Source organism: Bidens hawaiensis, unplaced genomic scaffold (assembly GCF_021521415.1).
Source record: "Bidens hawaiensis isolate Kalapana, Puna unplaced genomic scaffold, B.hawaiensis_p1.1 tig00002423_1, whole genome shotgun sequence".
NCBI lineage: Eukaryota > Viridiplantae > Streptophyta > Magnoliopsida > Asterales > Asteraceae > Bidens > Bidens hawaiensis.
In genome coordinates, this window is record NW_027491133.1 from 3,022,010 (window position 1) to 3,037,919 (window position 15,910).

Below are 15,910 nucleotides of genomic sequence, written 5' to 3' on the forward strand. Positions count from 1 at the left end.
TTTGTCCAAAAATTACCAAAATTTCACAGATCTCATATTTTCATGTGTAGATCATCTCTGTGAAATTTCGTAGCTTTACTCTAAACGCACCACAATCTGTCCAAAACACGAACATCATACAAAAACCGAACTACCTTGTGTTTCTAGCTTCAAATCGCAAGGATCTCGCTTTCTAGCCTTTGCTAACAACTAGGTACAACACCTACAAGCACAATAACACCACACCAAGCAAGTTACACCCACAATCAAGCCATTTCTTTCATGGTTTCGGTTATGATTTAAAAACAAAGATTTAACCGTAAAAATTCGTTTTTGGTTCGTTTAACTCCTTTCTTGGACCAAGATCCCTTGTATAACCCGTATACATCACTTGATCATGCAAGAATTGGTTTTCATCTCGGGTTTTCACCCTTTTTCACTTGAAACCTCATTTTCTTGCAAATAAACTCAAGAAACGAAGATGAACACGTAAATAACTCGATTTTTACCTCGGTTTTCTTGCTACAAACTCGGGTTTTAGCTCATGAAATTGAGAGAAAATGATGAATGTTGAATATGGTTTACAAAAAAAATAATAAAGCAAAGGGGTTACACCCCCTTATTCCGATTGGAAGTGAGAGGGAGGTGGGGTGGGACCCACCTCTCCATTTCTAGCCACACATTTGGATATCAGAGATCTGGATAATGTTTTGGATAATCTGGTTCAGTTCGTTTTTCGGTTAAATGTTTAATTCGGCTTAAAACGAGACTAAAATGGTCGTTTTCGGCTTTAAAAAAAATTTATGTAAAACCGATTTAAAAACTTTAAAAACTTAAACCATGACTTTCATTAACTAAAAAAAAACATATTATTAATAATTGCGCATCTTTTTCGGCTTGATCTATCGTCTCCTGCTTGGTTTGGTATTAAAGGTTTCGTTTAACGTACCGACGTACCATTAAATCGAAAATTCTTTTTCTGTGCTTTAGTTCCCTTATCCCGAAGCTTTAACACTTCGTAAACATCACTAAATATTATATATCTCGTCTATAATGTATCCTCGATTCGTTCGGGCTTCAATAACCGTTAATCGGTTAATCGTATTTCCAATAAGATTAACTGTTTAATCGAGTATAATCCGTACTGTGAATCATACATACTCGTATAAACACATTATAATTTATATATTCATTATTAAATAACACATAAATAGTATAAACCGGTTAGGGTATACCTGATTCTGCCGGAATCGTTACATTCTCCCCCCGTAAAAGAAATTTCGTCCTCGAAATTTTTACGCGTCGACTACTTCCTTTTGAGGAAATAGATAGGGGTATTTCTTCCGGAATTCGTCCTTTCGTTCCCATGTATATTCTGGGCCTCGTTGCGAATTCCATCTAACTTTGACCAACGAAATCTTATTGTGTCTAAGTTGCTTGATTTTCCCGTCTACTATTTCTATGGGTTCCTCTACGAAATTGAGCTTATCACTTATTTGGACACCCTCTAAAGGTAACCCCGATGTCTCATCGGCCAGACATCTTTTCAAGTTCGATATGTGAAACACGTTGTGAACTGCACTCAGTTCATCGGGTAGTTCTAATCGGTATGCTACGGGACCGATTTTTGCAGTAATATTGAATGGTCCAATATATCTCGGGGCTAACTTCCCCGCCTTTCCAAATCTGACTACACCTTTCCAAGGTGATACTTTCAAATACACTTTATCATCTTTCTCAAACGACAACGGTTTTTTGCGGGTATCGGCATAACTCTTCTGCCGATCCCGCGCGGCCTTCAGATTGTTCCTAATTTCAAGGATTTTGCTGGTCGTTTCCTGGACCAGGTCTGATCTAATAACCTGAGTGTCGCCCACTTCAGTCCAGCAGAGTGGAGATCGGCACTTCCGACCATACAATGCTTCGTAAGGCGCTGCCTTTATACTGCTATGGTAACTGTTATTATAGGAAAATTCAACGAGTGGGAGATGTTGATCCCAATTTCCCTTAAAATCCAGTACGCATGCACGAAGCAAATCCTCCAGGGTTTGGATGGTCCTCTCAGACTGACCATCGGTCTGAGGGTGGTAAGCTGTGCTTAAATCAATACGCGTTCCCAGCGCTTCTTCCACAGCTTGCCAAAGATTGGAGGCGAAATGGCTATCCCGATCGGAGATGATTGAGATGGGTATCCCATGACGAGACACAATTTCATTTATATAAATCTGCGCAAGTATCTCAGTGTTATAATTATTTCTAATCGGGATAAAATGTGCCGATTTGGTTAATCTATCCACGATTACCCAAATTGCATCATGTCCTCGGGACGTCTTAGGAAGATGTGTCACAAAATCCATCGTGATTTGCTCCCACTTCCATTCGGGAATTTCCGGTTGTTGTAACATCCCCGAGGGTTTCTGGTGCTCCGCCTTAACTCTCGCACAAGTCGTACATTTACCGACATACGTTGCTATATCCTTTTTCATACCCGGCCACCAGTAGAACTCCCTCACATCTTTGTACATCTTATCCGATCCCGGATGTATGGAATATTTCGACCTATGCGCTTCGTCAATGATTAATTCACGAAGGTCATGGAGGGTCGGGATCCAAACCCGATTTTTGAAATAGAGAATTTCGTCCACGCGCTGTTCGAAATTCTTTTCATTGCCGTAAAGTCCCTCCTTTTCCAATTGTTCCTCTTTCAACGCCTCACGTTGAGCGACTCGAATCAGGTCCGAAAGGTTCGACTGGACTATCATCCCCAGTGCTCGCACTCGCAATGGCTTAACCCGATCTTTCCTACTCAGGGCATCGGCTACGACGTTAGCCTTGCCGGGGTGATAACGGATGTCACAGTCATAATCGCTTAACAACTCGACCCATCTTCGTTGCCTCATATTCAGTTCTTTCTGATCGAATATGTGCTGCAAACTTTTATGATCGGTGAAGATGGTGCACTTCGTACTGTAGAGATAATGTCTCCAGATTTTAAGTGCGAAGATAACCGCTCCCAATTCTAAGTCGTGAGTAGTGTAATTTTTCTAGTGTACTTTTAACTGTCGGGAAGCATAGGCTATAACCTTATTATTCTGCATCAACACGCATCCTAACCCTCTACGCGATACGTCACAATACGCGACAAAACCATCGTCTCCATCGGGGAGACTTAAAATCGGCGCTTGGCACAATTTTTGTTTTAGCGTTTGAAACGCCGTTTCCTGCTCTTTTCCCCATTCATACTTTCGATCCTTTTGAGTCAGGAGAGTTAAAGGTTGGGCGATGCTGGAAAAGTTCTCTATAAATCGACGATAATATCCAGCTAAGCCTAAGAATTGGCGGATTTCCTTTGGCGATTTAGGCGCTTGCCAATTCTTAATTGCTTCAACCTTACTCGGATCGACGTGTATTCCTTGATGGTTTACAACGTGACCGAGGAATTGCACTTCTTGTAACCAGAAGTTACACTTGGAGAATTTTGCATACAACTTCTCCTGATTCAGAAGCTCTAAAATTATTCTTAAGTGTTGCTCGTGCTCTTCCTTACTTTTCGAGTAAATCAAAATATCGTCAATAAACACGATGACGAATTTGTCGAGGTAGGGTTTACAGACTCGATTCATGAGGTCCATGAACACTGCCGGCGCATTTGTTAGCCCGAAAGGCATAACTAAGAAATCGTAATGGCCGTAGCGAGTCCGGAATGCGGTTTTTGGGATATCTTCTTCCTGAATTCTAACCTGATGGTATCCCGATCTAAGATCGTTTTTTGAGAAATAGCTCGCACCTTGCAGCTGGTCAAACAGGTCATCAATTCGGGGAAGAGGGTACCTATTTTTTATTGTTAACTTGTTCAACTCCCTGTAATCAATACACATTCTAAGGCCCCCGTCCTTCTTTTTCACGAATAGTACAGGCACACCCCACGGGGAATGACTAGGACGTATAAATCCTTTATCCAACAATTCTTGCAACTGATTGGATAATTCTTGCATCTCGGACGGTGCAAGTCGGTAGGGTGCTTTAGCAACAGGGCCAGCTTGAGGTATTAAATCGATTCTGAATTCGACCTGTCGGGTTGGCGGTAATCCAGGAAGTTCTTCTGGGAAAACTTGTGGAAATTCGCGTACCACCGGGATATCTTCCACCCGTTTCTCCTCAGAATCTGTGGCCATCAAACTCGCTAGATACGCCACGCATCCCTGTCGTATATATTTTAACACCTTGAGGTGGGATATAAAGGGTATCATTGTGCCCGATTTCTCTCCTTGCATTAACACCTCTTCGTCATCCGACACCCGGATCTTGACGATTTTCTTTTCACAATTTATTTCCACTTTGTTACATGCTAACCAATCCATTCCCACTATTACGTCAAAACTACCTAATTCTACCGGTAATAAGTCAATCAGGAAGGATTGATCGTTCAGAATAAAAGGGCAATTCCGAACTATCTGATTAACTATCATGGTTTTACCGTTAGCGACTTCTACGGTATAAGGTTCTATGGTTTCACTAGTTGGAAGGTTTGCTATCGATAGGAACTTAACGTAGACAAAACTTCTATCGGCGCCCGTATCAAATAATACAGAAGCGTAATGATCAGAGACGAGGAATGTACCTGTCACTACGCTGGGGTCCTGGCGTGCTTCGTTCGCCCCCATCACAAATGCTCGGCCTCTCGCCGGATTGGACGACGATGCCTGACCCACGGTTTGCCTCCCATTTCCTCCCTGGTTCAGTTTCGGACAGTTTCTCTTGAAGTGATCCGTGCTGCCGCATTCAAAGCAAGCACGGCTGGTGGTCATCATTTGGTTTCCTTGGGGGTTTTGTTGTCGGGCTGGTTGGGTCCTATATGGCTGCGCACGGATAGGTTGCGGTTGTCGGTTCAGATTGTTCAGCTTTGTCCTACAACTCGGTGCGTAGTGCCCAATCCTGCCACACCGGTGGCACACTACCCCCTTGCACTCGCCACCATGCTGGTAACCGCATTTCCCACACTTAGGGAACGTCCCTTTCTGCGATTCCTGCCTTCCACCTGAACTAGTCATGGCGTAGTTCTGGGCAGCGGGCCGAGCACGTTTATTTTGCTGCTTCTCCTGGATCCTATTGTCATACGTACCTCGCTTTCCCCCAGCGGACTCTCCTGCCACCTTCAGTGACCCACTCCTCACGAAATCGTATGTGACGATACCAGCTTGCGTCACCGCACCCTCAAACGTCTTGTGTCCCCCAGAGTTGACTATACTCCTTACTACTGGAGTTAGTCCCCATATATAACGCTCAACCCTCTTTGACTCTGGGGTGACCAACCATGGCACCAATCGTGACAACTCATTAAATCGGTTCGTATAACCCAAGTGGTCTGCCCCCTGCATCTTCAGGTTCCACAATTCGTTTTCTAACTTCTGCAATTCGTTTTTCGGGCAGAAATGTTCCAGTACAAGGGCTTTGAGCTCTGCCCAGGTCATGCGGTTTGTCGCTGCCTGACTGCGAGTTTGCACTATTGTGTTCCACCATGTCAAGGCATGGTCCGTGAACGTGCAGGTAGCATACTTAACAACGTAGTCCTCAGGGCAGTTGCTAATGTTCACAACGGACTCTATTTTCTCAATCCACTTAACCAACCCATTTGGTCCTTCAGACCCGCTAAATTCTAGGGGCTTGCACAACATAAAATCTTTGATTGAACATCCCATTGTTGCAGGAGTCGGTTCAGTGCGGTTCGTTTCTACACTAGGTATAGGGCCATTACTGTCTGTAACGACCACCCTAGGCGGTGCGTCATTACTCGGAATCGGGTTGCCGTTCGGTGGAGGATTAACATTTTGTTCCCCATCATTATTGGTGGTCGTTTGATTGCTCGCAGGTCTTGGATTGGTCGTATTGTTAATACTGGCGGCGATGCGCGATACTATATCCGGTATTACCGCCTCTAACTGTCGAGCAATCAGACGATCCACATCCACTTCTGACATTCGAGCTGACCGTTTTGGTGCCATTCTACACAACATTAAGAAAAACACATATAATTAATACAAATTCCAGTCTCGATACACAACACACATTCCATTCATTAATAAACATCAGTACATATTACATAAACATCAGTTCACATTACATTCCTACCATCATCACATAGATTAAGTTTTCATACATCAGTCCTACATCGGCATCATTTCGACATAACCCGCTATGGGTCAGTGCTTGAATGATACATCAAAAGTATCTACAATGATATCCCCAAAAAAGGCCCCCTATGGGCTAGTGGCTGTACTATAACTACCCAAGATTCACTCTATGTTAGCATCGCCACTAACTGCTTACACAGAGTATCAAAAAGCGGACCCTGACTACTACCACCCTAACATGACTAAACATGGTGGTATGCCAACCACACCAACACTGCCACCATCGCCACCAACACCACTAGTAAACCCCGGATCCGTGTCTCCATCCGGTCAATCATCCACTGGGAGTATGCGCCCTCCCTCCTCAGCTGGCCAATCGCGTACTGGCTGTCCAGTACGCAGTCCGCCAGGTGTCTCCTCCTCTGGATCCCCACCGTCAAGGCGATGGTGTGCTCAACCACCTGCTCATGGAGAACTCGGAGCCATGCAGCCTCGGAGGAGGGACGCTCATCCCTCTCCAGCCTAGGGGTACCCCACACGGGTGGAGGCACAGGCTCAGGCTGGGGGCGGGAGGACTCACCCCTGTGGAAAGTAGGTCTGGGTGGGGTAGAGGTAGGTGGGACATAAGGGACACTGATCCGCGCCGTGAGGCGGGGACCGAGTCTGGAGGGGTAGGGGTGACCTGTGGTGCGGGTGGGGTGGGGGATCTGGCAACCCTAGTCGGGGAGGACAGGCTAGCACTCCTACGGCTAGTCTCACTAGGCTCAGTGCTGGATGCTAGGCGTAAGCTCCTAGAGTTCCCGGAACTGGCCTCCTCCGGGTCCTCTTCCACTGACAAACTTCGTGATCTCGACATCCCTACCTGTACACAAGTTAGCAAACATATAGTTTCTTCCATAATGTAAATCATGATTAATATACACATACTTATACAACTTTGTCACATAAAAATATTATCATATACTTACACATATGTTGCCGATTTTACCTATTAATGTTCCCCGTGACTTCCCCTAAATTCCCTCGTGCGGACAAATCTGTTATTATGTTCCGGACCATAATAACTCACTTGTCCATCCAAGTTCATCCAGATCTCGTCACTATAATTTATTAGTTGATATTCAGATCCTATAATACTTGAGCTACTGGTTATATTTTAGGTATCATTTAAAGACATCCTAATTCTTTATAACCAATGGCTCTGATACCAAATTCTGTAACACCCCGTAACCGCAGCGGAAACGTAAACGGGATGCAACAGACACGTCTGATATCAACAGCATTGCTTATAAAGAAAACACCACTACATTAATTCACATCATATTACATTGTTCCAAGTTTAGTTACCGTCTAGGCGTAGCACATAAGTTTTACCAACAATACATTAACATATTTAATACAAAAAAAGATCATTAAGCTTCCACAAAAAGCACGCATCGTCAAACATGTAGCAATTATTCCAGTTTGGTGGTACCTAGAAAGCATGTAAAGAAAACGGGTCAACTACGAATAGTTGGTGAGTTTCACTAATTTAAATAAACAGTGACAAATCATTATAATAATCATATATTAGCGATGTAATTATGCTGAGCCCACAAGTGAAACCTCTGCTATCCACACACAACCCCGTGGCATACTCCGCCCACGAACCTGCCCCAAACCGCTATGCCTAACATTACATAGCAAAAATATATAACAACAAAATAGACATGTGCAACTGGCTGGGAAACATCAGCAAATCCGTGCCGGACCAGTTGGGTTTGTCAGACCAATAGTACTATTCACACTCTACCGGCTTTTAGCTAATCACTCGTGTTGTGGGGCCTTACAATGTTAGCAACTCTGACAATTACCATCTTAGTACATTTCCGTACGATTCCCGTACAATAAAATATATATAAATCCACGCAAATCCATGCGTTCAGTATGTACTTAAACATTTCAATAGTAACATGTTTTCCGCCCCGGGAAAATATTTAAAAACAATTCAGAAAAGGGGCTCGTGAAACTCACCTTAACGCAAGCAAGCAGTAACACAATACGCAGCTACTAATCCGGATCTGTAATACGATCCCTAAGTTCGTTACTATACAATCACGATTAATATAACTTTCACCGTGTTAACCGGTACATCTGGGGACACTGTTAACCCATTACTGTACCCGTTCTGGGGGCAATGTTAACCCAGAAACACTTCTCCGGACTCAGATTGTGATATCGTTTAGAGTTCAATAGTTAAAATAACTATTAGTTCGTTTTCCCCGTTTTGCGTGCATAGCACAGTTATCCGTTTTTACGTTTCAAAAAATGAGTTTGGTCACACACGACCCGAAAATAGTTGTTGACTGATAATTTAATTAAAGTTGTGAAATTAGAGCTCGGTTTAAACGCCCCGATTGGCCGCGGGACCCGTTTCCGTCTTTAGTGTACCGGAAACTGTTAAATCGGATAAAATTACCCAAATCATCCGAATTATTTTCGGATGATTTATTTTTACTTGTTTAACTCAATTATATGAAAATAGTTCATTTTTAGGGTTTTTATACACCAGTCAGCTCGTTTAGGCGAACTTTACCGGTTTACGCGTTTTAAGCTTTAAAAGTTTGTTTTTACACAAATAATTATCCGTTTAGTCTCGGATCTTGAAATTTTGCACAAATCACTTTTTGACAGTGGGGAATTTTATAAAAATATTTCCAGAATTAATTTTTATATTTAAAATTTATTTATCTATTTTTAAACACCATTTAAACACTAAATATGTCGTAAATACCAAACGACCTTAGAAAAATCCCAAATTTTTCCTGGATGACCCTGCCATCCTCATAGTCCCCTGTAATTTTTCCAGAACCAAAATCTCTATTTACATGCCATTTTCACTAAAATCGAGCTAGAAAACCCTAGAACTCGTTTAACCGAAAGCCTACTTAGACTTCTCCAACTGACCTAAAATTTTGTGTGTGACTTTTACATGTTATAAAAAGCTTATCTGGAATTTTCCAGTATTTTTCATGATATTTAACTATTTTTCACCATTTTTAGCCAAAACCGAGCATTAAATTCACCAAATATTCATCCTTTGTCCAAAAATTACCAAAATTTCACAGATCTCATATTTTCATGTGTAGATCATCTCTGTGAAATTTCGTAGCTTTACTCTAAACGCACCACAATCTGTCCAAAACTCGAACATCATACAAAAACCGAACTACCTTGTGTTTCTAGCTTCAAATCGCAAGGATCTCGCTTTCTAGCCTTTGCTAACAACTAGGTACAACACCTACAAGCACAATAACACCACACCAAGCAAGTTACACCCACAATCAAGCCATTTCTTTCATGGTTTCGGTTATGATTTAAAAACAAAGATTTAACCGTAAAAATTCGTTTTTGGTTCGTTTAACTCCTTTCTTGGACCAAGATCCCTTGTATAACCCGTATACATCACTTGATCATGCAAGAATTGGTTTTCATCTCGGGTTTTCACCCTTTTTCACTTGAAACCTCATTTTCTTGCAAATAAACTCAAGAAACGAAGATGAACACGTAAATAACTCGATTTTTACCTCGGTTTTCTTGCTACAAACTCGGGTTTTAGCTCATGAAATTGAGAGAAAATGATGAATGTTGAATATGGTTTACAAAAAAAATAATAAAGCAAAGGGGTTACACCCCCTTATTCCGATTGGAAGTGAGAGGGAGGTGGGGTGGGACCCACCTCTCCATTTCTAGCCACACATTTGGATATCAGAGATCTGGATAATGTTTTGGATAATCTGGTTCAGTTCGTTTTTCGGTTAAATGTTTAATTCGGCTTAAAACGAGACTAAAATGGTCGTTTTCGGCTTTAAAAAAAATTTATGTAAAACCGATTTAAAAACTTTAAAAACTTAAACCATGACTTTCATTAACTAAAAAAAATCATATTATTAATAATTGCGCATCTTTTTCGGCTTGATCGATCGTCTCCTGCTTGGTTTGGTATTAAAGGTTTCGTTTAACGTACCGACGTATCATTAAATCGAAAATTCTTTTTCTGTGCTTTAGTTCCCTTATCCCGAAGCTTTAACACTTCGTAAACATCACTAAATATTATACATCTCGTCTATAATGTATCCTCAATTCGTTCGGGCTTCAATAACCGTTAATCGGTTAATCGTATTTCCAATACGATTAACTGTATAATCGAGTATAATCCGTACTGTGAATCATACATACTTGTATAAACACATTATAATTCATATATTCATTATTAAATAACACATAAATAGTATATACCGATTAGGGTATACCTGATTCTGCCGGAATCGTTACAGTATTTAAATAACATTAGTAGAGTTGTAAACGAACTGAATTGGACTGGACGAGACTTTGTTCATGTTCGTCAATTCGCTTTTGTCGGACAAACGGACGGTTCACGAAACTCTACCGAATGAAAATTCATGTATGGGTTCATTCATTAAGGAATTGAGCTTGTTAATGTTCGTTCATGTCCATTCGTCAACAATGTAAACGAACGCAAACGGCCACAAATGTACACTATCAGACAAAAATGGGCATTCGGACACTAAAGGATATTACTAGACACTTATGTGATACGAAATTCGGTGTAGGAAGGCAAAGACTGACGAAGTGTCGAAGGAAATCAAGGCTAGCGGAGCACATGAACCTAACAGGATGGGCATAAACGAACTTAACTGGACGCATGCAAGCGAACACATTACCAGACATTCACGAACACCATTGAACGAATTGTTTGTGTTTGTTCATTAAGCGAACGAAATTTTTTTATATTCATTCATTTATTAAACGGATAAACATAAACGAACTTACCACTGAACGATACGTTGAACGTTTGCTAAACATTCAATTCGTTTGAATCCCTGAATATTAGATATGATTTATAAAAACAGAAAAAATTAATAAAACTTAAACTGGAAAGAGTCATGTAGGTCAAATATGCACAAAGTTATGTGAGTATTTACGATTAAAAAATTATGAAAAGGAATATCAACTGTTTAGATTTGTTTAAATACAAAATAAGCAAGTAGATAAAAGAATATGAATCGATATATTGTAAATTATTTTTTAAACAAGTAATTTTAACATGTCATATTATAAAATCAAAAAGTATGTGCACTTTTATTATTTAAATCTCAAAAAGAATATTTATTTGTTGAGATTAGTCTAGACGATAAAAGTTAACTCAATTTTATATGGCGTAAATTGTGCTTAAATTATCATGTTAACTAGATATTTTTAGCAACTAAGTTTATCTAATTTATAATTTTATTTAAATAAAGATTTATATGACGTCTATATATTTTGTTACCTCATACTCCTAATTAAAATAAAATGATTACACATACTCTCAACTAAAGAAAATATATGAATCTAAAAAAACTTTTGCTAAATATTTAATAAAATACAATAACATATCAATCATGTACAACTTGCCAATATATTCGCAACATAATTCCATAACAGAAAAAAAATATATAATTTGGCAACACCAAACCACTCACTATATTTGTTTTATGACGGTCAATAACGACAACAAGTGAAGACAATCGGTGGAGACAATGGTGATAACAATGTAGTTCGACGTCTACTTACCCGTAGGTTGTTGCGTAGACTCAAATTAACAAATCAAACAAACATAAAATCATCCAAATAGGCAACTTCTTGAAGAATATGTCATAACTCACGATTTTGCGATTACTGGTTGAATCTATAGCCATTTTAACCTTTTATTAAGAGACTAAATGCAACGGTTGAGCTAGTCCAAACAAGATATTCATAACTTAGTCAAAATCAATAGAAACATATGCATAATATAGTCCAAAATCCAATGAAGAGAACTCCAAAAACAAGAACATACATAACTAAGGTCTATAGACCAAACCACATAAATACATAAAAACCGAAATCGCTTTCACGACTCATAATAAACTTAAAAGAACATAGGCGCGAACATGCATTGCTAGTAAACAAGCCTGCAGTTCCCACAGGCTACCACTTATTCTCCAAACCCCATATCTTAACATTATTATATTAACCCATATCCAAACACCCTCTTTACTCCTTATCTACTTCTTCCTTCCATTTCACCAAACTCTTAAGAAACTCCGAAACCTAAAAAAAAAATTCAAGTAAATAAATATAAAGCAAAAATAACGAGAGTCAACAGGTTGACTAAAAGTCAAAGCAAGTACAATAACCAAACCTCCAAAGTGTCGCGTAGAGATAAAAAGGCTTTGCTTTCTTTGGGTATAGAAGACACCAAAATCCCATATCCACGGTTTGATTCTCTCAAAACCTAGACGTTCAAGGTCAACCATAAAGTCAAACCGTAATTTGAAATGACTTATGTTTAAACATTTGTTATATAACTAACTGAGTGTACCTTGAATGCATCCTCATCTGTTCTGTCATCCCCGAGATAAATCGGAAGCACGTCATCACTATTGCTTAACCCTGTTTACATATTATATTTAGTTACATTTTGTGTTGTATCTAGCTCGTTTAACTAACAGGGTGTGTTTGGGCTGACCTGTTTAGCCCGTTTAATAATATGGCCGACCAGTTGACCCGTTTAACCCACTTTATACAGCCCACCAGCTCAACTAATACATTTACAGCTTGATTACTGTCCATCAACCCGTTAAATGGATCATGTTGTCATTTAGCCCATTTAATAAATGGGCCGTCTTTGGGTTGACCTGTTTACCAATTTAACTAGACAGGTTGAGCTGTTTCCCATTTAGCTAAGCAGGTCGGCCTTTTAAACCCATTTAACTAAACCAATCGACCTTTTTAGCCCGTTTAACTAGACATGTTTAACTCATTTTAACTAAACAGATCAGCCTGTTTAACCCGTTTTAACTAAACACGTCGACCTGTTAACCCATTTATAAACATTATTATAGCCCACCAACCCGACACAACTGATAGCCCCTTAATATGATTTGGCTCTAAAAAAAGCTTGAGATACAACTAAACTATAACCAACACATACCGAGTGATTCAAGAAGAAATTCAACAGCTTTTCCTTTATCCCAATCAATTACAGGACGAACCTCTAAAACCTGTTAAGAATCATAATCACAAACGTTTATTTTCTTCAATTACAACATCGAACCTTACTAGGCACACAAGTAATCTACAACGCATACCTTCCGTCCGTGAGTTAGTTTCAACCGAGGATAACCTTTCAACACATCATGAACATGTTGTGCAACCGTACGCCAACTCTGCTATCAGTTTAATAATAATTAAACTGTCATTATTCATTAACCATAAACCAAATAAACCTTTTAATATTATTAAACGCGCTAACCTTTTCTTCTACGTTACGGTAATGTACAGAGGTACAAAACTTGTGATTTTCAACTTTTGCACCAGGAATATCCTTAGTAACATCGACAAGGGTTCTAAAAACCTCATCAATCATTGGTATAAATTCTCTAGCAGGCTGGAACAAGTTTACTTCCTTTCCCTATATAATATTTAGTAAATTTGAGAAAAAAGTGTACGATTTTATTAATAAGAAGAATTTAAATGATGTAATTAGTACCTGTTTGTCAGTAGATCTAATGTAACTTGAATGGTGAATAGATGATGTGTCCTGAAGAGGGAACATGATGTCCATACCGTGACTACCCGCATAATAGAGTTCGTTTAGTCCAACTAACTCATGAACCTTATCACGGCTTCTTCCGCTAATTATTGTTGTCGGGAAATACTCAGCAACGCTTTTTACAGCAGAACGCATCTGGAAAATATATGACGTTTTCAATTTTTTATATATATGATTTTGGCAGGCCGTGTTTCGGTTAACTGTTTAATTAAACGGATTGTTTTCAAGTTGTCATGTTTTCAAGCAATTTAGTTAAAGTCCACCAGTTTAACCATTCTATTAGAACCCACCAACCCAATGAAAACATTTATAATCAAATAAATACATGTCAACCCGTTTGACATATTTGGACGAACAGGTCGTGTTCGAGTTACACGATTAGAAGTCTGACCGGGTTATAACTGATGCTTTCGCACAAGTAACTAACCGGGCCGTGTTTGGATTAATGTGTTTACTTAAATGGGTAGTTTTCAGGTTGAAATGTTTATCTAATTTAATTAAAGAGCTCAATCCACCAACCTGTTAAAGACCTGTTTAACCCACATATTACAGCCCACCAACCTAATTAAAATATTTACAACTTGATTACTACCCATCAACCTGTTTAACAGATCCGGTTAATCAGGTCAGATCAGTTTGAACAATTCAACATGCCAATACGAAACCCGTCAACCTAACAAGTTTGACACCTCTACAACTACTATTGTGTCACCTCCTTGAAGGTTTTGTTACATTTAAAGATAAATAAAATGTGTCTAAGATATTAAGTAATTTAAATGCTTACATCAGCAGACATAAACGCACGATCCGGATCATCCACAATTGGGGAGAGTGTCCCGTCATAGTCTAGGAAGATCACTACCTGCTTACCCTTTGCATGACTAACAATATGCTCAAATGAGTTTAGAGCCGACGGGTACTTCACCTGAAACATTATTATGCATACATATGCATGTTATGTACTTATACATATAAACTACTAGAGATTTTTTAAACTATTAAGCATACCATCCAAGAGTTATAAACTACATCACTGTCATCAGATGCACTTTCCACCCCAAAATCTTTAACTATTTTCTTACGAGGAGGCGATGAAGAATGCATCGCATCAAGCCAACCGTTGGATCGAACATCATCAAGCTTTATGGGCTTCTTTCTTGAAGCTGTTAAAATACTTGATGAGAATGAAGGGCCAGATTGTGAATAAGGCAGCATACTTGAATGAATCCCTAATCTAGATTTGTTTATAATCGCAGGATCGGTAAGAACAGGTGAACCATTTTTTGGCTTCAAATCCATATGATGATGATGATTATTATTATATAAATAATAACAAAATATTAGATTTGAATCACTTTTTACCCAACCCTTTTATCGATAAAAAACCACCTCTTCAACGTTTTCTTATCACTCGTGTTGGTTGAGCTTTCCATTAAACACAAGCTTCCTGAAATCTGCAATGCAGAATTCATATTATAATTGGGAAATTTGTTACAGTGAATATTAAAATGAAATTGGAACTTGACATACATCATTTTCAGAGGTGAAGCATTAAACAAGGAATATGTTTGCTCTTCAAACTCCAGGAACTTTAATTGTACTCCTTCCTGAGAGACAAATACAATAGGGTAAGTATTTATATTACTAAAACAAGAATAATTAACACCATAATACAGTTAACCAAAAAACAATGTTACAATTATTACATTGAGCACAAAGTTAGTGCATCAGAAAGTAAAAGTTGGGTTTAATAGCATAAGAACAATGAAAGGAACTGAATATGAAAGTACTTTAAACTAAATAAGATGTCATACTCCAATCATTACATATAAAACTCAAATGCTTTGCATATAAACTAGCAACTTAATGATGTACCAACTCCAAAATTCTTTATTTTTTATACCTTTTAGATCAATAAAAATCCAATATTTGGGTTTTGTATAATATATTTCAAAGTAAAATTAGATGCAAGTTCAAGATATTATTCTTTCAAATTCTTAGTATTTTATGATGACAAAAAGATTCCCAGGTGGGTTCAAAATATGAGTCATGTGAAAGGATATTAGCTTTCATTACAAACTAAAAAAAATTCAAGATTATATAAAAAAAGAGATACTTTTAATCACAAAAGCATGTAGTCTTTTTGCACCAATTATGAAGA

General features: G+C 38.9%; 1 protein-coding gene across 2 annotated transcripts; it reads right to left on the reverse strand.

Annotated features, from left to right (window-relative positions):
* Positions 1–11,654: 11,654 nt before the first annotated feature.
* Positions 11,655–15,491, reverse strand: LOC143619377 (putative trehalose-phosphate phosphatase F). Of its 2 annotated transcripts, XM_077091324.1 has the most exons (11): positions 15,280–15,491; positions 15,139–15,203; positions 14,758–14,912; positions 14,534–14,674; positions 13,687–13,884; positions 13,450–13,608; positions 13,286–13,363; positions 13,129–13,198; positions 12,517–12,587; positions 12,337–12,429; positions 11,656–12,245 (listed from the first exon to the last, which is right to left on the reverse strand). In XM_077091324.1, exons 3-11 carry the CDS (start codon positions 14,851–14,853, stop codon positions 12,189–12,191), a joined length of 963 nt encoding a protein of 320 aa, XP_076947439.1. In that variant the 5' UTR covers positions 14,854–14,912; positions 15,139–15,203; positions 15,280–15,491; the 3' UTR covers positions 11,656–12,188. The 2 variants fall into 2 exon arrangements, with proteins under 2 accessions (XP_076947438.1, XP_076947439.1); XM_077091323.1 differs by lacking the exons at positions 15,139–15,203; positions 15,280–15,491 and having other exon boundaries at positions 11,655–12,245; positions 14,758–15,082.
* Between the last annotated feature and the right edge of the window lie 419 nt (positions 15,492–15,910).

Coding starts and splice junctions, on each gene's coding strand:
- LOC143619377 (XM_077091323.1), bottom strand. CDS start 15,048: ATGGATTTGAAGCCAAAAAATGGTTCACCTGTTCTTACCGATCCTGCG. Junction 12,430..12,516: donor CAGATGAGGATGCATTCAAG/GTACACTCAGTT, acceptor TTGAACGTCTAG/GTTTTGAGAGAATCAAACCG. Junction 12,246..12,336: donor CTCTACGCGACACTTTGGAG/GTTTGGTTATTG, acceptor TTTTTTTTTTAG/GTTTCGGAGTTTCTTAAGAG.